Raw genomic sequence first — 21,240 nt, 5'->3', positions numbered from 1 at the left:
GTCGTTACACTTACGGTGCAATAGTAATTCTTTTCCTGGGCCTTAAGCCCTGCGCTGCCGCCCGCCTTCTGCTTTTGCTGCGTTTCCGCCTCGCAGGACGAGTCGCGGAAGGCGCCCGTCCCGGCGGCCTGCAGCGGCCTGAGGCTCTCCGCCCTGCCCCACGCCGGGCCGCGGCTCTCGCGCCGGCTCGTGACGTTCCTGCCCGCAGCCAATGGCGGGCCGGGGGCGGGCCGGCGGCCGTGCGCGTGCGCGCAAGGGAAGGCCCGCACGTGGGGCCGCGGCGGTCCCGGCGGTCCCGGAGCCATGGGGCGGAAGCTGGACCCGAGCAGGAAAGAGAAGCGCGGCCCCGGGCGCAAGGCCCGCAAGCAGCGGGGAGCCGAGGTGGAACTGGCCCGCTTCCTGCCGCCCGGTAAGTGCGGCCCGAGCCGGCGCGGGGCCTTGGCGGTGCCTCGGAGCGCGCCGCCTGAGTGCCGCTTCTATTTCCGCAGAGGCGGAGAGCGGCCGGAAGAAGCTGTCCAGCCACGCGCGGAGGAGGTGAGGGCTGCCCGGCCCGGTGCGCGGTTCCTGACCGGGGCTGGTCTGAGGTCTCACGGCCGCTTCCCTCCGCTGCAGGGCCGCCAAGAGACGACTGGGGGTGGTGGGGCGGACTGCGCCGGGAGGAGGTCGGCGGCCCGCGGGTGAGTGGCGGGGCATCGCGCCCTGCGGTGCGTCCCGCAGAAGCGTGTTCTCGGCTGCTCCCGTCGGCTCTTCCCTCGGCCGGGGCTCGGGACCGGGCGGGGGCCTTAGGTGCGCACGGAGCTGACGGCGTGGGGCAGCTGCTCTTTGGAACGCTGCCTACCTTCTAACCTTTTGTTCCACTGCAGTTAAAGAGCAGGGGGATTCTCAGAAGGAGGTTAGTCCCATAAAGACAGTGGGACATGCCCCTGAGCGCCAGTCTGGCTTCAAAGATGATAATGCAAAATGGCTGACCCCAGCCAAAGGCAAGAAGAGCCTCTCCAAGAGAACCAGCGTGGAGTTATCCAGCAATGGTGAGGTGGAAGAGGACAGCTGGGAGATGGAGGAGGAGGAAGAGGATGGGAGCAGCGAGGAGCTGATGGATGATTATGGTGCCTCATCTTCTGATGAGGAAGAAGTAAGAGCTCTTCAGCTTTTATTTTGCAAGGAATCCTCGGCTTTTCTGGCTGCAGGGGCTCAGCAGGCTTGGGGGAAAAAGGCAACCTGACTATGGGAGCTGGGGGTGAGGGTGCTGGAGAGCCTTCCTCACCCCATCAGAGCAAATTCAGGTTTGGCAGCTGGACCCAGTACGACACTGAGTCTCTTATCCATTTTAAACAGAGCAGAAAAAATTTATAGGGGGCAGAGGATAAAGGGGGCACCCAATGACATTGCTTCATTAACCTTTTCTTTCTCTGTTTAGTTGCTGCCCATTGAGAAAGCCGCCCTGAAGCAAAAGGCTGAGTAAGTATTTTTCCACATTGTGAGTTAGTGGAGCCTTTCCTGGATGGGTGAGAAGCCTGACTTGCTTTTGTTCTTTTTCATTCTCTTGTACCAACAAGACAGTAATTGTGAAGTATCTGTGCAGCACTGTTTTGTCTGAAACATTCCTTCTTTTCTTTATGCTTATCAGAGATCTCAGTGAAGACGATAGTGAGGAAGATGAGGTGGCCGAGGAGACCAGCAGGCAGAAAACAGGACAGAAGGAAAAAGAAGATGCAGATCTGCAGCTCAACATGGAGATAGATGAAGAATTCAAATTGCCAACTGATGAACAGATTGAGAAAGAGAATATCCTTTTCATCTGTAACATCCATAAGCTATATGTAGGCAGCAGTATTGAGCCTGGATACAACTGAAGAGATTTGCTTTATTTTATTACGAGTATCGTTTTAGCACAAGTGCTGTGTGTCTAATGAGGCATTTTTAGATGAGCTATCGTAACAGTGTACAGCACAGTTAAGAAGTACGTTACAACCTGTACAGCCTCCCCCAGTCTTTCTGGTCTTAAAGCATAGTTTATCGTCCTCTGCCCTAATTTTCCTAGCAGGCCTGTATCCAGCCAGTTTGTAGGGTTTTTGCCTAACAGCGATTCCAGCATACACAGTGATTTTCATGTACTGTCTTCTATGCAATTTAATCTTGTCTCTTTCTCTTCTCTTCCCAATTTGCTTTTGGGGAACTTCTGGTCTCCTTTTTGATATAAATGGTGTTTTCAGCATTGAAAGACCTTTCTCATTGTTATCTTTTTCCTTTTTTTTCATGCTTATCTGAAGTGAGCTTTTCTGCCCAGATCTATCCTTTGAATCCTGCTTCTGCTGAGCTCTGTTGGAAGTGTAAATACTGAGCTCTGCATGTGTGTGTGCTCTATCGTGGCCTTTCTTGTGATGTGGTGATTCAGGACTCGTGCGCGACTGGCTGTGCGTATGAAGGACTAAATGTGCAAGTTCATGCACTGTTCATGTTCCCTTAATGGCCTTTCTACCTGCTGAGCCACCAGACCTGCATGTCATTCACCAACGCATCAAGAGCAACATGGAGGTGCTGCAGGACTTTGGGGTGAAGCGGGAGGAAGGACGCACACGACAGGAGTACCTTGCACTGTTGCGCCGGGATATGGCTGCTTACTACTCCTACAGTGACTTCTTGCTCAAGATGCTCATGGATATCTTCCCACTCCCTGAGGTATGGTTCTGCCTGCTCTGTGTCTTGGCTGACCGATGAGGATTTGGCAACCTCCCTACTTCATTTTTACCTCCTTCCTTTTGCCTCTTATCTAGCTAATCAACTTTCTGGAAGCCAACGAGGTTCCCCGTCCCGTGACCATTCGCACCAACACACTCAAGACGCGACGACGGGACCTAGCGCAGGTGAGCAGAAACCTGTGGCAGTCTCCTGTGCTGCCCTTCACACTTGAATTGTGACTCGGCCCCATCTCCTTGTCTCGTAGGCTCTCATCAACCGTGGTGTGAATCTCGACCCCTTGGGGAAGTGGTCAAAAACTGGACTTGTTATTTATGACTCCTCCGTGCCCATTGGTGAGATCACCCTTCCTGTTTCAAGGTTTAGCTGATCTTCCCTCTGTTCCCGTTATTTCATTTGTTTGTTGTTGTGTTTTTTTTCTCTTTGTTTTGCCATCCCTGCGCAGGTGCCACCCCTGAATACTTGGCTGGACACTACATGCTGCAAGGAGCTTCCAGTCTCCTCCCTGTTATGGCTCTGGCTCCACAGGAGAATGAGCGCATCCTGGATATGTGCTGTGCCCCGGGTGGCAAAACCAGCTACATAGGTACCACCCTGAAGCCATGGTGGGAGGCTCGGGAGGGATGCTCTTAGAACTGATCTGTGTAGAAGGAGGAAATGGAGTGGGACTGAATTCAGGAAAAGGTGTCTGGGTAAAAGCATAGGAAATTTTTAGTCCCTTGCTGATGTGTTTTGCCTTCTGGCAGCTCAACTTATGAAGAATACAGGGATGATCTTGGCCAATGACAGCAATGCTGAGCGGCTGCGTAGTGTGGTGGGGAATTTGCATCGGCTGGGTGTCACCAATGCAGTAGTGAGTAACTGCGATGGACGCCAGTTTCCCAAGGTGTGTTCCCTGTCTGCTCTGGGATGTTCTTACCATCCTTACCTGGTGCTGTCCCTTTAGCAAGATACGTTCTGTGAGGTCATAGGAAGATAAGCAGAGCTACTGGGAATTATGCTTGTTAATTGGTGTGAAAACAGGAAGGTGGATGGGAAAGAATGAGCTATCTCCTGCCTCCCCAGTCATGTTTCCATTTTTAGTCTCGGTCTTGTTCTCAGTCCCCGACCATAAGCATAACTTTAAATTCATCTCTGTCTGTAGGTACTTGGAGGGTTTGACCGTGTGTTGCTTGATGCTCCCTGTAGTGGAACAGGTGTCATTTCTAAGGATCCTGCTATCAAAACCAATAAGGTGAGTGATGAGTATAGATGCCAGATGGGGGATCTGGTGTGAGTTATGAGAGGATGGACGATTCTCGACTTCACGGCAGCTGCATTTTTGGCAAACCTCTGTAGAGGGGAAATGGATTTTTGTGCTCTTGCCCATTTTCTGTGTTATGCTAAAACTAGTTTTTTTTATGTTAGTTCTGCAGAAAAACCCAGTCCCATATCTTGTCCCTTGTTCAGTTATCTCTCCATTTGCAACAGTTTCAGAGGCCTGGGCTGTTCCCTGTGTCTCTGACCCCTTAACCTGTCTTTTACTAACAGGATGAGAAAGACATCCTGCGCTGCGCTCACTTGCAGAAGGAGCTGCTTCTCAGTGCTATAGATTCAGTCAATGCCACCTCAGAGACGGGGGGCTATGTTGTCTACTGCACGTGCTCCATTACAGTAAGTCTGTGCTCTGTCGTGGTTGTCTCTTTAGGAATGGTGAGTTTGGATCCTAATGTTTAACCTCTGGTAGGTGGAAGAGAATGAGTGGGTTGTGGATTATGCCCTGAAGAAACGCAATGTTCGTTTGGTGGCCACAGGACTGGACTTTGGCAAGGAAGGCTTCACCAGGTGTGTGCTAAGCCACAGGTTGCATAGGTGGCTCCGTTCCTTGCTGTGCTGCCAAAGTTTCAGCAGAGGCATTTTTCACCTCACTTCCTCTTCCAGGTTTAAGGACCGTCGTTTCCATCCCTCTCTTAAGTCTACACGGCGTTTCTATCCCCACACCCATAATATGGATGGGTTCTTCATTGCCAAGTTAAAGAAATTCTCTAATTCCATCCCCAAGACGCAGAAAGGTAACCTAGTATGGAAGCTCTGCTGAGCTGCCTGAGCCTGCTCTCACAGGCTGCTTCCCATGCAAAAAACACATGGGTTCCTCCTACAGCACTTTTCTCTTTTGTTTCAGACGAAGAGCTTGCTGCGGAAGCAGCAAATCCGTCCACTGGCCCTGAGACAGTCATGGAGCCACAGGCAAAAAAGAAGAAACTTGAGTCGTCAAAAATTGCCCAAGCACAGAAGAAGCCACAGCCTGCTTTGAAGAATAGACGTTCTCTGCAGGGTCAGAGGAGGCCCTTGAAGTCTGTCCGGCCTTCTCCCCATAAGTCTTATGCTCAAGTCCCTAACAGAAAGAAGCATAAGGTGAAACAGAACGGACAGTGAGAGGAACTGCTTTTCCAGGTGCTGTTTCCCTCCTTAGGGAGCAAAGGCTAGGGCTGCCCTGGCTGTGTTGTATTGTGCTGTATTGTGCTGTTTTTCCTGCTCTTTGCATATAATCGCTGCAGTACTGAGCACCCAGGACAGCCATAGCCCCTTTTACTGCTTTCCTTCCTCTGCATCAAGGACTGACACACCACTCATTAAAAGTTTTATATTTTTGCTCAAACCTTGTCTTTTTCCCTTGAGTACTGAATACAGAATTTTGCCAGTGTCCCCCTACTGCTTTGCAACTGAACCCCCTTCCATTCTCTTCTGATGTCCTGATATTTTCAGTGTTTGTTCTTAGTGCTGTTGTTTGTCACTTTCTGTGAGTGTGTGATTGTCCTCTCTTCTTCCCTGTGCTTGTCACAGCATGGCTCAGGTTGGCATGGACCTCTGGGTTCATCTGGTCCTACTTGTGTGCTCAGGCAGGAACACGTCCAGGTGGGTTTTGAAGATCTCTAAAGAGGGGCTGCATAAACTCTCTGGGCAACCTTTTCTGATGCTCTGTTAATTGGCCTATATTCATCTCCTGTTTCTTGGCCTTCCAGACTGCAGCTGCAATTCCTGCTGCTCCAGGTGCTGTGCAGTCATACTCTTTTTGCTTGCTCAGATGTGGTTACTTTTTCTTGTGACAAAGCAAGCAGTAATGTCTATTTCTGTGGCAGCCCGGAATGTGACCTTGTGTTCTCTTCTTTGGTTCTGCTCCCCAGTGAATAAATATTTTTTCTAGAGACTATAAGTAAGCTTTCTAATAAGATTTGTTCTCAAGTGTCCACTCCACCAGTGTTCTGGTGCTGGGTGTGTGCAGACTTGAGGTCTCACTTTCGTGTCTACACTTGTCTTGCTAGCTCACCTCACAGGGGCTTTGCCTTGGTTTTTCTCCCCTTGCTCTGTGGGAGAACTTGATGTACTATTAGCTTGATGTACTGCAAGTTTTAAGAAGGGATAGGGCAGGAGGGACTGGGGAGTTGCCATCTATGCTAGGAAGTGAATGGATTGTGAAGAGCTGTCTATGAGAGACACAATCAGGTTGAGAGGTTTTGTGTTCAAAATGAGGGACCAGACCAATGAAGGACATGTGGAGTTAGGGTCTACTATAGGCTGCCTGATAAGGGGAACAGGCTGACGAGGCATTCTTGCTTTAGTTACAAAAACCATTGCATTTGCAGGCCTTCATTCTGATAGGGGATTCCCAGCAGATATTTGGGTGGTTGAAAAGCAACATGGCAAGTTGTAGGCAATCCAGGAGACCCCTGGAATCTGTTGAGGATAACGTCAGGAATTGGACAAACCAGCCAGAGACTGTTACTGGACCTGGTACTCACCATTGCAGAGGAAGTCATTTAAAGAAATTAAGATTAGAGGTAGTCTGGGCTGTAGTGCCCATAGCCTGGTTGAGGTTTGTGATCTTGTGGAATATTGGCCTGGCCTTCTACAATGCAGTGATGGCACTGAAGGACAAAAGAAATAAAGTGATTACATCTACCTGGATTTCTGTAATGCCACTGATATGGTCCCACACCACATCCTTATCTCTAAGTTGGAGATATGGATTTGAAGGATGGGAGTATTCAGTGGATAAGGAATTGGTTGGAATGTCACAGCCAGAAGGTTGTAGTCAATAGCTCTACATCCAGGTGGAGGTCAGTGACAAGTGGTGTTCCTCAGGGGTCTGTCTTGGGACTGGTTGTCTTCAAAATCTTTGTCAGTGACATAGACAGTGGGATCAAGTGCACTCAGCAAGTTTGCTGAAGACACCAAGATGAGTGGTGCAGTTGACACAATCAAAGTGCTCAAAAAGTGAGCACTTAAGAACCTAATGAGGTTTAACAAGGCCAAGTGCAAGAGGTTGCACTTGGGTTAAAGCAATCCCAGATATGTGCATAAACTGGGAGAAGAACTCATTGAGAACAGCCCCGTGGAGAAGGACTTGGGGAGTCTAGCAGAGGAAAAGCTTGGTGTAAGCCAACAGTGTGTATGTGCAGCCTAGAAGGCTGATTGCATCCTGGGCTACATCAGAAGAGGGGTGGCTAGAAGGGAGAGGGAGATGATTGTCCCCCTCTGCTTTGCCCTTGTGAGGCCCCATCTGGAATACTGCATCCAGGCCTAGAGCCCCCAGTACGAGAAAAACATCGGGCTGTTGGTGTGGGTCCAGAGGAGGCCACAGAGATTATCAAAGGCCTGCAGCACCCCTCCTATGAAGAAAGACAGATGAGCTTGTTCAGCCTGGGAAATGCTCCAGGGAGACCTCATTGCAGCCTTCCAGTGCTCAAAAGGAGCTTATAAGCAGGATGGAGACTGACTGACACTGTTTGATAAAGCTAGGACAAGGAAAAACAATTTTTAACTAAGAGAAGGAAGACTTATGTTAGATGTTAGGGTGAAATTCCTTACTCAGAGGGTGGTGAGGTACTGGCACAGAGAAATTGTGGATGCCCCCTCTTTGGAGGTGTTCAAGGCCAGGGTAGATGCAGCCCTGGGCAGCCTGATTTGGTGGGTGGCAACCCTGCCCGTGGTAGAGGGTTCAAATTGGGTGATTTTTGAGGCCCATTTCAACCCATTCTATGATTCTATAATTCCATTATTCTAGTGCAACAGTTTTCAAACATCCCATAATAAATTTTCCTCTAAAACCTCACGATCTTAGTTTTCTTATCAGTTAACGAAGTTTCTGGCTGAACATTTTCAAGGATGCACTTGTGTGATACCTGCAATGGTTCAGTCTGTCAGTGTCTTGGGAGTTCTGGTCTTTGTTACAGCCTCTGTTATCTTCTTGTTAGCTTTTAATTTATTACATCTCTGTTTCTTCTAGGTTTGTTTGGGTTTTTTTTCCTTGGACATTTTGTGCTGACTAGTTGTTAGCCAGATACCCTTAGAGCTGGAAATTACTTTTCCCTGTTTCACAGCAAATTATGAGGCCTCTGAATGCACCTGTCTCACTTCAAGCTTACGTGGTGAAGTCTCTGGATTGTCTGACATACAGGACCCTAGGCTTTCCCAAGGCTTTTCAGAAAAATTAATCAATGCTAGGCACTGATATGAAAAGAATTATTAGATTGCAAAGCAGAGAAAATTACCTCCTTGTATAAAATAACACTTCTTCAGTTCTGCATTTCAAATGTCGTCTATCAAGGGAAAAAAAAAAAAAAAAAAAGATAGTTGAACTAAAATATGTTCAGAGGAGAACAAATACATCCAAAGCTATGGGATGGCTTCTGCAAGAGGGGCAGTGGGAGAGCGGGTCTTTTTAAGTATGGAGAAGAGACTATGGGGAAATAAATGATACAATGGTGCATAAAATTGTGAGCAACACTGAGAAAATGAACAGGAAACAGATGTTTGCTGTTTTCCAGCAATAATAACAGATCATAGGGCCTATCTAAGTCACCCAAGGTGTAGAGAACTGTGGAAGCTTATGAAGATTTACAACATCCCAGATACAGGATGGCTTTTGTTTAGTGAGGCTGGGAATTCTACTAGGAAGAAATTCTTTACTCAGAGGGCAAGGAGGCACTGGCACAGGCTGCCCAGCGGAGTTGTGGGTGTCCCACCCCTGGAGGTGTTCAAGGCTTGGTTGGATGGAGCCCTATGCAACCTGCTGTGATGGGTGGCAGACCTGCCTACGGGTTGGAACTAGATTGGCTTTAAAGTCCCTTCCAACCCAAGCCACTCCATGATCCCATGAAGCAGTGCCTGTCCTTCTGGCAGTGTCACTAACCTGTTCTGATGTGTTGCTGTGTGCTGCAGTCCCTACACTAGCATGTAGCATCCTGGCTTGACAGCCCCTCTGTCTTGATACCCAGTGGCAGGGGTAGAAAGGACTTGGTTTGGATCCCAGCATAACAGTGAATCTCCAAGTCATGTCAGGCTCCTCTGAAAGATGAGGATGCTTGTTGTCTTCATCTCTTGAGTAAAACCAGACTCTTAGCAAGTATAATTTCTCCTGTTTTGCTTGCCTGTGAGCTTTTTCTGTAGCTGAGGGAAGATGGAAGAAACTTGCACTTTTCTTAGGTGGTTTGCTCCCATTCTGATCTTTACATAAGCCATAGCAGTTATCACTGCTCAGATGGATAACATGAGGTGGCACTGAAATACCAACACAAAGCCATGGAAGAAGCACTCCGTATTCAGCTAGCTGGGGAATAGAGGCAGGCTGTTTGCCCCTGTGCTCTGTTGTAAGGCTGCCTGAACAGGGCTGTAGCTGGTCACTTGGCTTGCATTTCCTTGTTACACTGGGAATTATGACCATAAAGCTAAGAATTTTGGAAAACATAACTGCTAGATCACGTTTTGGAACCCTCTGTTAGTGTATTTGAATGTCTGAAAACTGCTGGTAACACAACTTGCCAAAGCAAGAGCTGGGACAGAGGAAAGCAAGAATCATAGAATGGCTTGGGTTGGAAGGGACCTCAAGGATCATCAAGTTCCAACCACCCTGTCTCAGAACTGAGAAACTGAACTGAGGGTTGGAAACAGAGCTGGGGTATAAAAACACTGTCATAAATTAAAAGCTGAATGAGAGAAAACTGGTGCAATATGTCTTGGTATCTATTCCACTGTGTTACATGCAAATTTTACTGGGTGGCATTTAACAGCTTGAAGAGAAAAAAAAGAAAAAAAAGGAAAAAAAAAAAAAAGAGTAAGCAGTTCTGTAACACAGCTGACACATGCTGTGAAATTATTTAGGCTAGAAACAAGGCCAGAAGTTGCAAAACAAACCTGGAAAATAGAAGAGATGAGCTGGTGCGTGACCACCAGTGTGACAGGAGCAGCGTCATATTTGTAAGATCTTAAATTAAGCGGAGATGCAGCACTGCTTACTGGCAAAATAAGGAAAACAGACTTCTGGGGAGGAGGCTGAGGCCAACACTGAAGAAGTAATGGAAACAGAAGAGAATCTAACAGCAGTACAGCAATATAGGCTGTCGCTGCTGGCAGTGATGTGTGCTGCAGAGGTGGGGATGGGCAGGCTACATCTAGAGAATGGGACTGAAATACTGCATTGCACATTTCAGAAATATGGGTACAAAATTTAGGTCCTGGAGTACTAGATCTCATTGCGTATAACCACACAGATGCATACGCTTGCAGGGGCTGAATCCAGAAGTATTTCAGTGACTCCCCATTTGCACGCAGATCTGGGCTGCTGGCTTTGCTGGTATGAATGGTGCCCATAGCAGCACCCAACTTTGGGTATGGATAGGAGCAATTAATTCTAGGAGTGGGCTACCTATACATGTCCTGGAAGCAGCAAGACTTGGAGAGTTTATGTTGAATTATTCCAGCAGAGCATGGTGCAAGGAGAGCGTTATGCTAGGGAAGGAGGACTGGGTTGTATGGGGTATTACAGACACTAGTGTTTACCTGTGCCTTGAAATAGCAGCCTTTTGGAAAGCCGTGGAGCCACTCTGAATAACTGAGTGATGGGTTTCATCTATTAAGTGCCTGCGTAGGAGCATGCATTAGCCAGTAAAAGGCTCTGTGAGCTGGGAGAACAGGAGCATCTCAAATGGGTAGTGAAAGTTGAAGCAAGGCAAGGCACATGACTTCAATATGTGACTATCCACCTGGGGAATCCACCTCGATTTGCCTATGATGGATTACAGCAGAGCGCTGATCTCTTTCTATCTTGCTGTCAGCAACTACAGACACAGTCACCCACCAGCACCTGAGCGAGCAACAGAAATTTGCACTGATTTTTTTTGCACGGGATCAGAAAATGCAGTGGTCCTCTCTTGGCCTTAGAATCCATGGGTGTAAAAAAAACATCAGCACATCTGTCGATAAGTGCCTATTCTCACATTGGTTCTAGTTGTAAGAGGAGCCCTGCACATGCGGGCAACTGGAGTTCGGCAGCAGAGACCAGTCCTGTGAGGAGAAGCACTGAAGGAAGCTGATGGCAGTGATGGGACACAAGCAGCAGAGCCACCCTCGGTGCCTCTGGGAGGGACTGCCGGCTAGGCCTGGCTGCGAAGAGTCTGGCTGGGCTAGCGCAGCCGGCCATCCTCGGGGGTGTGAGGACCCCAAGTCACAGCGTGTGTTCCTCCCTCCGCTATTGGCGTAAGGGACCATCATCCAAGCCCTGATCTGGGGCTGGGGGAAGACTGCAGAAAACCCGAGGAGGGCTCAGACTGCGGGCAGAACTAATTCCACTCGGTAAGCAACAAGGAGGTCACAAGACAGCGCGTTTCAGAGCCCGGGCGCCTCCGCACGACCTCCCGTACCCTCGCGGGGCGGCGACTTCTCGCGCGCGGGCTGCTGGCGGGGCAGCGAGAGGCTCCGGCACAGCGCTTTAGGGGAAGCCCCGAGAGCCACTGCCGGGCGCGGAGCCGCCTTCCCCGGGCCGGCTCGAAGGAGGGCACGCGGCAGCATCCGCCCGGCCCGGGGCCGCCCCGCTCCCGCCGCATCCCATCCGCAGCGGAAGCCGCGCCCCCGCCGCCGGGCCCGGCCCCCGCTGCCGCCGAGCCCCGATTGGCGCCGGCGGCCCCGGCTCCCCCCGCGCCCCGCGCCCGGCCCGCCGCAGCCATGAACCCGCTCTTCGGCCCCAACCTCTTCTTACTGCCGCAGGAGCAGCAGGGGCTGCCCGGCGCCGAGCCGCCCGCCCCGCGGCCCGCAGAGCCCTTCGCGGCCGAGCGCGGCCCCCCCCCCGCCGCCGCCGCCGCCGCCGGCCGCCGCCGGCCCCTTCCCCGCGCCGCCTGCCGCCATGGCCCTCCGCAATGACCTGGGTTCCAACATCAGCGTGCTGAAGACGCTGAACCTGCGGTTCCGCTGCTTCCTGGCCAAGGTCCACGAGCTGGAGCGGCGCAACCGGCAGCTGGAGAAGCAGCTGCAGCAGGCGCTGGAGGAGGGCGGCCGGGCCCGCGGCCCCCCGCGCCGCGACCAGGCGGTGCAGACCGGCCTGGTGGGGCCCATCCGCCCGCTGGGGCTGGCGCTGGCCGCCGGCCGCCCCGCCGCGCTCTGCGGGCCCGCCCGCCCGCTGGGCTCCCCGGGCTGCCACCCCGGCGCCCCCGCCCAGCCGCCGCCCTTCGCGGCCAACTCCCGCTTCATGCCCGGCACCATCTGGTCCTTCTCGCAGGCCCGGCGGCTGGGCCCGGGGCCGGAGACCACGCTGGTGCAGGGGCCGGGGGTCTCGTGGATCCACCCAGACGGGGTGGGCGTGCAGATCGATACCATCACCCCCGAGATCCGCGCCCTCTATAACGTGCTGGCCAAGGTGAAGCGGGAGCGCGACGAGTACAAGCGCAGGTGAGCGGGGGACGGGCCGCGGGCTCCGGGTGGGGAAGCGCTGGCAGCGGGACCTCGGGCTTCGCCTCGCAAGCGCGGACCCTGAAAGGCGTGAGCGTGGAGAGTCATTGTGCTCCCAGAGAGCAGCCCTCTGCGTTTGGGTCTCCTCAGGTTCACACGGTCGGTGGTTGGGGTCGGGAGCGTCTGGTCCAGTCCTGCACTAGTCGGGCCATTGCTCACCTTCTGCCTCTTGAGACCTCTTGGGATGCTGACCTTGTGCCTTCTGGCTTCTCAGCCTGGCATGAGGACCACGAGCGCTTTTCCAGGCTGGGGCTCAGAGTGTGAAGAAATAGCAGGATGCTGGGAGCCAGGGTTTTGAAAGGGAAGGCATCTGGAAGCGTTGGGGAAAGAGGAGCAGCTGGCAAGTGGGTGAGAAAGGTGAGGGTGCAGTGGTGAGGAAGCGGAACGGGTCAGGGCACCAGGAGGTCTCTGGGTGTGTGCAGATGTGCTGAGGAGCTGGGGGCATGCAGGGGTCTGGCTCCCCAGGCCCTCTCCTTCTTCCCTCACTTTCGCAACCCAGAAATCGCTGCCAGGGCTCTGCCACAGGTGGCAATGGGTACAGGAGCACCCTGTTCTTCAGGGTTCTGCAACACCTTAGCTGCAGCACGGCACGCTTCTGGAGCAGGGCACAGTGCCGGCGCGCTGATCTTGTGGCTGAGCATCCTCTGTGCCGTGCCTGGAGCACTCTGCTCCAAGCTGGCTGGTGAGGCTATCTGAAGAGAGGCACACAGGATGGGACCAGTCAGCAGCTGGAGCAAGGCCTGGGGCAGTGCGGGTGGGTTGCTGGCTGCTCACCGACTTGGGATGAGAGAGATCACTCTGTGAAGTTGTAGGACACTTGTAAAGTACGTTGTTAAATAACCGAAGGAGCAAAATGTTGCACTTGAAGCATACTATTGCCCTGTGCCTCGGAGCTGTGAGATCTGGTGCTAAAGTTGGGGCTTGGGACCCAATATGACACCTTCCGTTTCTGGCTTGGTAAGGCTTTGTCTGGGCAGATGCTCCTGCTGCACAGCTGGTGCTCTGAAGCACCAAGTGAGGCATATGAGAAGAGAGTTGACATCTCATTTTTTTCCTAATTGCCGCTGCTTTTCTGTGCACCTAAGGGCTTTTCACTGAGCATGGCTTGGGTTCCTTCCGCAAGGCAGGCAACTCTCCTTTCTCAGTGTTTTTAGATCAGATAGCAGGGAGCTAGTGCCGTGTCAGGGCAACCTGAGCAGAGAGTGGGGCCACCTTTTGGGAGGGGAAAAGCAGAGAGCTCTGAAGAAGGATGGGAGACAGTAGTCAGATACCCAACTAGGATGCCACCACCTCTTGGGTTTGTGAGCGTGTTAGCTGGAGTGTCTGACTGCAGTCTGCTGGTGCTGCTGAAGCCTGGGCAGAAGAGAGAGTGGGTTGTGGTGCATCCTGCTGGCTAGGGACAGGCGGTGAGGAAGGCCACGGGCCAATGTTACTGGAGGGGATCTATTTTTGGACAGTGTTACTAGGGGCAGGAGAAAGCAGATCCCACCCCCAGACCCCCTCCTACACCGGGTCCCAAATGGGGGATGGCAGAGGAGGATCCCGTTTCCATGCTGTACCCGCACCATGGGCCAGCACTGACGTCCCCTTTGCTGTGTGAGAGCAGAGGTGGCTCTGGCAAAGGAACTTGTCACGTCCCCAACTTTGGTGGCCTGAGGTTAGCGGGGGGGGGGGGGGGGGGGGGGGAAGGGGGTATAGGGGGGGCTGGCTTTGCCTGCTGCTGAAATGTGCTCTCTGCCCTCTCCCTCTGGGCAGACTGGTGGCATGGGAGGGACAGGCATCGTTGTGGTGACAGGGTGGGGTGGTTGCAAGCTGGCGTCAAACAGCAAAGCTTTGGTCCAGGTGGCATCAGCCTGGCAGACTGCTGGCTTCTCCAGGCTGGGTGCAGTGATGCAGCCGGGTTATAATTAGGAGTGGTGCATTGCAGGATGGAGCAGGGAAACGGAGCCAGGCAGGAGATGAGCCTGAGAGTGTGAGGGTTGTAAGGGATGGATGTGCTTATTTATCTCTTACAGCGTGAATCCTTCTTACTTTTTGGCGTTAAGTCAGCATTTACATGATCTCTGCTGGTCTTTTGTAGCATGAATTCTCCCAAAGCTTTGGCAGATTGGGCAGTACAGAGCCCAGAGGAAGGTGGAGACCAGCAGAGCGAGTAAGCTCCATGCTGAAAGACGCTGACAGTTTTTTTCAGTGGTGGAATGCATCTTCTCCCCAGGGACAGAGGCCTTTTTTGAGAGGTTCCCATATAAGGAAAATCCCACCTTTTAACTTTCTCCTTCCCTCTCTTCGTCTTTTTTTTCCCACAAAGGGATGCAAAACCCTTTTGCTTCCCCCTCTGAAGCTGTGGGATGAAACCCACAACGATAGGACTGCACGCTTTCTCCTTGTCTGAATAAGGAGAAGCGTTGCCAGCTATAAGAGCTTCAAAATGCCTGATTCAGGAGTCTCCAAATCGTGGCATCAACTTCATACCTTAAAATGATGAGAGTGAGGGCTTTTCAGGAGCTCTCTGGTTTCCCAGTCATTGGGATTTATTTTTCACACTTGTAAGCGAGAGAAGTTCTGCATGTCCTTGTACAACCTTAAAAGCTGGAGTCAGTGGTGCTTGCAAGCGTTAAGCAGAAACCAGGGATCCCAGCACAGGCAGGGTCTGGCTCTTGTTGCTTTTCCAGACAAATTTTATTCTATCAGAGACATTCTGCTTTTCCAAGGAGCCTGAAGCAGCACCACAGTGGTCCTGCAGTGTCCTGCACTGTGTGGGACAGCCGTGGGTGCGGGGCACGTAGCAGCCCATTTGCTCTCTGCGATCATCATTTAGCAAACATTTAGCAAACGGCTGTGCAGCTGGTGGCCTCCCAGCCAAACAGGGGCTGGGCCAACACCGCAGCATAACCCAAGGTGATGAGCTCATGGCTGGGAAATATGGTGTGGTCCACTGTGGGGCGATGTGTCTGGACAGACTGCGCAGGCAGACTGGCATGGGCTTGCTGCAGAGCTGCATAGGCTAATGCAGCACCCACCATCCAGTCCAATCTATCTGTGGGCTAATATGCTACAAGCTGGCATATAAAGGCATGATCTGTCACACTTCCTTGCAGGACAAAACAATATTTTTCATTCTGACCTTCACATTGAAGTGTACAGCACGGCCATGTAACGTGATATTAGATAGAGTTCCATGCTTCTGGGCGACCTGAACTGCACAAATACAATGTAGATGGGTGCAGCTCTGCTGTATGCAGAGAAACCCAAAGCCCGTTCCTACGTGTTGTGGCTGAACATAACCCAAGACCAAGGGGCTGTGGGTGGCCAAAGCAGCTGGTGGGCTGCAGGGCATGCAGAGCAGCTGCTGTGCAGGGCTGTGTTGGTGTCCCCAGCTCCCCCTACCACAAAGCAGGGAGACATGGCTGGCCTCAAGCAAGGTTGGCAGAGAGCATTGTGGGACTGCGTTTGTGACCAGGAGGGCTGATGGGTGTTTAGCAGTTGTGGCCAACTAGAAACAAATGGCAATATATTCCCGGACACATTTCTGCCTTCCGCACTGCTGCCATCCTTTCTCTCTCTGGGATTGCTGTGGAGTGAGCAGCTGCTGGTCTGTTCTCTCCAGCAGCCTGTGGCACAAGATCTAAGCAGTGCATTTCTCTCCCTAGGTGGGAAGAGGAGTACACAGTTCGTGTCCAGCTTCAGGACCGAGTCACAGAGCTGCAGGAGGTGAGCACTCTTGCACTCTTCCCCTGCTCCCTGCTGCCCCTTGCTGGGGCTAATGTGTGCCCCTTCCTCTGCCCTGGAGCAGGAAGCCCAGGAGGCTGAAGCATGCCAGGAGGAACTGGCCATGAAGGTGGAACAACTCAAGGCAGAGCTTGTTGTCTTCAAGGGACTGATGAGCAATGTGAGTCCATAGCCCTGGGAGGCAGTTATTTTACCAAGGGAACAAGGGAGCTTTGATGTCATGTGCCTTGCCTAATTCTCCTCCTTTATCCCCTTTCTGTGGCACCATGCTGGCCACTGTGGGTTCAGAACATCACAGAGCTGGACACCAAGATCCAGGAGAAGGCCATGAAGGTGGACATGGACATCTGCCGGCGCATTGATATCACTGCCAAGCTATGTGACGTGGCACAGCAGCGGAACTGCGAGGACATGATCAAGATGTTTCAGGTGAGATGCATCCGTCCCAGTCTCAGCAGCTAGCTCTGGGGAGGAGAGTTCCCAAAGGAGGTAGAAGAGGCAGCAACATAACCCCTCTAGGAGAGGCAATTTATCACCTGCCCTTTGCTCCTTGTGGTCCCTTGCTCTCTGTCTCCTCTTGAATGATGCCCTTTGGAAGCATCAGGTGAAAAGGCAGAGTGGAAAGCTCCAAATGTTGCTTTGGGCATCACGTCCCTTCAACCTCTTGCTGATGTGTAGTATTGGGCCCTGGGATGCCACAGCGGTAGGCCAGCAGCTGCAGGAGGGAGACAAGTGGCTCCAGTGTCTGTCTCTAACTCCATCTCTCTCCTTCCCCTTCCCCTCTCCATCATCTTCTCTGTCACTCTTCTCTGTCTCTGTCTCTTTCCTCTTTCTGAATGTTGCTGCATTTCTGTCTTAATTTGTTTCCTACAGAAGCAACTGGTTAGTTTCGTTCAGTTGAGAAACTGTACAAATTATAAACTTTCTATGAGGCTGGACTGTAAATATTGACATACTTCACTTTTTTTAGACTGTCTCTTTTTTCCTGTCTCTGTGTTTCCCTCTGTCTCTGGTCTGGGGTGGTGGGTGATTTGAGTTCTTCTGCAATAAAATCACATTGTTTTTTTTATCAGATTCATAGAGTCCATCTTTAGTTGCTTAGTTTTAATTTTAGAAAACGCTAAAACCATATTTTATCCATTGCACCATCTTTAACCTGATCATAATAAGCCCGTCTCTCTCTCTCTCGCTTTTCTTTCTTTCTTCCTTCCTCTCTTTCTTTCTCTCATTCCCCGTCCGTCTGTCCCCCGTCATTCCTTCTCCCTCCATCTCCTCTCAACTGCCTACTCCTGACCTCGGACCCGGCCTCGTTTCTGTAGTCTCTGCACTTGTCTCCCGTTAAGGTCCCAGCCTCGATGGGGCGGAAGCGGGAGCGGAAGCAGGTCAGCGATGAAGATACTTCACTGTCAGAGAGCGATGCCTCCAGAAAGCCTGATGAGGAAGAAGAGGACGAGACCACAGCCATGAGTATCAATGAGGAAATGCAGAGGATGCTGAACCAGCTGTGAGTGTGGCCTAGCCTCACTCCAGCTGACCCCTTGCAGCCCCACACCACCTCAAGCAGCATAGCGCTGAGCTCTGCCACACAAGTGGATGTGTGGCCAGCCTGGCTGCAGGCTGTGGCTTTGTGCTGTTAGCTATAAAACAGTGCCATATCTGAGGGCTGTTCTCCTGACCAGGCCTTCTGATGGTGTGGGTCATTCTGGCTTTGTCCACCCTGCCAGGCACCGGTCTTCTCCTTGGTTGCCCTGGCTGTGCAGGCTGGTGGATGGCTGGTGGATGGGGAGTAAGGGATGGGAGAAGTCAGCTGCTTTTCCTTTCTGGGCATTGCTGAGGTGGCAGCTCCTTCAGGGCTGCTCTTTATGCCCTGTGCTCTGTGGCTGTGCTGAGGAGAGACTGACCAGCACCTGAGCCCTCCATGGCCTTGGGGAGGATGCTGCTTTGGTGCTTGAGTGCTGTCTGTAGCCCTGCCCTCTTGTCCTGGGGTATTCCCAACCTGCTTCCCACCCCATAGCCTCCGAAGGACAGCAGGGATGATGTATTTCTCCAGAGGGCTTGTTTCAGTTCCACTGTGCTCTCACTTGCATGGTAATGCCCTCCCAGGTGGCTTGTGCCACTGAGAGCAGTGCTGAGCCATCTTCCCTCTGCCATGTTCCTCTTCTCACCACTGCTCCTGGATTCTGTGAGTCAGTTTGGGGCTGTTGACCATAAAGCTGGCCCCCTCCCCATCAGCTGTTGGTTTGGGGCATGCCTAAGCTCACCTAGGAACAGACATCAGAGGGCTGTAGCGCCCTGCAAGCCAGGGCAGGGTCTTTGGCAGGGCTGTGCCTGTCCTCATGGCAAAAGTTTTTCTGCATTGTGCTGACATGCTTGTCCCCTTGCCCCTAGGAGGGAATATGATTTTGAAGATGACTGTGACAGCCTCACGTGGGAGGAAACGGAAGAGACACTGCTCCTCTGGGAGGATTTCTCTGGATACGCCATTGCAGCTGCAGAGGTCCAGGGGGAGGTAACAGTGGAGCCATGCTTTCTCTGGTTTCAGCCCAGGGCTTGCACTTGATGTTTGGGGTGCTCAGTTCTGCTTGAGCCCTGGGAGGTGTTTGTTCAGTGGCTGAGCTTCAGAGTCCTTTCCTCCCTCCTGAGCCCATTCTCATGTGTTCCCCAGACCCAGCTGGCTCTTCTGGCTACCCTGGGCTCTCATGGCCCTTGCCCACTGCTGGGGCAAGCAACTGCCCAAACTGAGGCCACAAAGTCTGGCCAAAGGCTCTGCTGTCTTCACCTTTGGACCTTGTTGGTCCTCTGGGAACATGTGCTTGAACACTGTCTATGTGCAGGATATTAGTTGTTCTCTCTGAAGTTATTGGGTTTTTCTGGGATTTTTCTGGGCTGTAGTGCTTACTGTCCAGTATGGTACATCTCAGATCTCTCTGCTTCGTGTTTGCAGGGCTGACTCATGTCTGTCATCTGGCCATACTGCTCGTGAGCTTTTTCCTCTTAATTCAGTGCTGCCAGTTCTCTCTCTGATTTGTCTCTCTTTCCTCTGGCTCCACATGTTGGATACCTCTCTACCTCTAAACATGCTGTCTGTTCTCCTCAGCAGCAGGATGACAGCCTGGAGAAGGTGATCAAAGACACAGAGTCGTTGTTCAAGAGCCGTGAGAAGGAGTACCAGGAAACCATCGACCAAATAGAGGTGCAGGAAGGAGGAAGGGTGGGAAATGGGGGAGTGGGTTCCTGCAGGAGGGAGAAACCAACCGTTGTGCAGTTGTTTTGTTAGCAGTGGGATGGCAGCCTCATATCTGGCTGTGCCCCATGCTCCGCATTGCAGTATGCTTTAGGCTCATCTCTACATTGCTTTCCTTTGGCAGCTGGAGCTGGCCACAGCCAAGAATGATATGAACCGACACCTGCACGAGTACATGGAGATGTGCAGCATGAAACGAGGTCTGGATGTGCAGATGGAGACTTGCCGGCGGCTCATCACCCAGTCTGGGGACAGGTGAGCTTGGAGGACCAGGACTCTGTGTGCTGAGCAGGGCCTGGAGCCAGTGTGGTGGTGAGTGGGAGCTGAAGCAGTACTCCCTGTCCTGGTGTGATGTGGGGAGGAGACAGATCACAGACCAGACAGGGCGGGTATTTTAGCTTCTCCTTCCCCCTGCCCACCAGATGTGTTCTGTCCTTCCCCTCAGCAGTGCCGTGACTGCTGCCTTTATTCTTCTCTACAGGAAGTCTCCTGCCTTCACCCCAGCCTCCACCAGCGAGTCAGCCCCCAATGAGGAGAGTGAGGAGTCGGATCGTGACCCCCCTAGCGATGCTTCTATCAGATAATGAGGGGAGGCCCTGTTCCCTCAGCACCCCACTCCTGGCTGAGAGGTGTCTGAGCTGCAGCTGGGAGAGACTGTCAGGGATGTGGAGCAGCTGGTAACCATTTGTTGCCAGGCCCACCCCCACCTCGGGGCATCTGGCAGATCCCCTGCTACCAGGTGTCTTGCAAATGGCTAGGTAAACCTGTCCGGGCTGCTCACCTCCGGCCCCTTCTCTGTTCCTCTCCCCTGCTTTGGTTTAACCATGGTTCAGGCAGGATGGCCCCAAACTTGCCACAGCAGTGTTCTCCAGGGGCTGTCCTAGGTCCTCCAAACACAACCTCCTCCAGACTCTGTCCTGGCATATCCGACCTGCCCCTGGCCCTCCTCACGCCATGCAGAAGCCGAACTCGAGCTGTACCTCCCTGCAAACTGGACCTGACCCTGGTGCCAACTGGACCGAGCCTGGGGCTCTTCCCATCCTTGCTGCTCCCCAGGCACTGGGGTGGCCCTGGAGCTGTGCCAGGCCCCACCACTCTCCCCTCCTTCGGAGCAGGGACCAAGTCCCGCTCACCATGCACTTTGCTTTGCTGCGTGTCAGCAGCACATTTGTTACAGAGACCAGGAATCATTAAACGGGACTGATGCCTTTTCTACAGCTCCTACAGGTGTGGGCTCTCACTGGGCTGCAGCAGGTGTTGGGCTATACTGCTGGAAGCAGGGCTCCATTGCCTACCCCCACACCAGGCCCGCTGCAGCGTGGCCTGCAGGGTGCTCCATCCCTCAGAAGGTGCTGGTGGTGAGATTCCTCTTCTGGCAGTTACAGGCCCTCCAAGGGCTGCATGTAATGCTGGTACTGCGTGGGCCAAGCTCCGGGCTAAAAATAAACGTGAACCCAATTGTTTTATCTGCACTGACGCTACGGCACTTTCCTTCAATGTGTCTGCACCCCTTCACTGCAGGCCAGCATTCTCACTCAAGCTTTCTCCTGCTTTGCATTTTAAAATATCAAAAAAACCCAACTGCAGAAAAAGTTTGGTTAACAGGCTGAGATTAGTTGATGGGGGAATGACTAAGCAGCGCTGTGATATTGGGACAATTTCAGTTCCTAGAGGAAACTAAGCTGAACGTGGTTTGGGCCTAGAGACCTTCCTGTCTAAGAGCTTGGTTTCTGCCAGGTCAGCTTTTTGCCAAGGTGTCTGGAACGTCTCCTTACTCATCCTCAGTTCTGTATCCAACCTAGATATCACCG

General features: G+C 52.4%; 2 protein-coding genes across 2 annotated transcripts; both read left to right on the top strand.

The window, feature by feature from the left end:
• The first annotated feature begins 260 nt into the window (after positions 1 to 260).
• On the top strand, positions 261 to 5,335 carry NOP2 (NOP2 nucleolar protein). The gene is made up of 16 exons (XM_052701706.1): positions 261 to 409; positions 489 to 534; positions 613 to 677; positions 864 to 1,132; positions 1,418 to 1,458; positions 1,628 to 1,785; positions 2,480 to 2,679; positions 2,775 to 2,864; positions 2,945 to 3,032; positions 3,143 to 3,283; positions 3,444 to 3,583; positions 3,842 to 3,931; positions 4,228 to 4,350; positions 4,424 to 4,521; positions 4,618 to 4,748; positions 4,859 to 5,335. The coding sequence occupies exons 1-16, from the start codon at positions 304 to 306 to the stop codon at positions 5,110 to 5,112; spliced, it is 2,040 nt and encodes a 679-aa protein (XP_052557666.1). The 5' UTR covers positions 261 to 303; the 3' UTR covers positions 5,113 to 5,335.
• Positions 5,336 to 11,661: 6,326 nt separating this feature from the next.
• IFFO1 (intermediate filament family orphan 1) lies at positions 11,662 to 20,901 on the top strand. Its single transcript, XM_052701667.1, is given in 10 exon segments — positions 11,662 to 11,760; positions 11,762 to 12,396; positions 16,107 to 16,167; positions 16,250 to 16,345; positions 16,474 to 16,614; positions 17,505 to 17,689; positions 18,574 to 18,694; positions 19,283 to 19,378; positions 19,554 to 19,684; positions 19,911 to 20,901. Coding segments are annotated over 10 exon segments (1,653 nt in total). The 5' UTR covers positions 11,662 to 11,676; the 3' UTR covers positions 20,014 to 20,901.
• The last annotated feature ends 339 nt before the right edge of the window (positions 20,902 to 21,240 follow it).

Source organism: Tympanuchus pallidicinctus, unplaced genomic scaffold (assembly GCF_026119805.1).
Source record: "Tympanuchus pallidicinctus isolate F22 unplaced genomic scaffold, pur_lepc_1.0 scaffold40, whole genome shotgun sequence".
Classification (NCBI taxonomy): Eukaryota; Metazoa; Chordata; class Aves; order Galliformes; family Phasianidae; genus Tympanuchus; species Tympanuchus pallidicinctus.
This window is presented reverse-complemented; position numbering and strand designations above follow the sequence as displayed.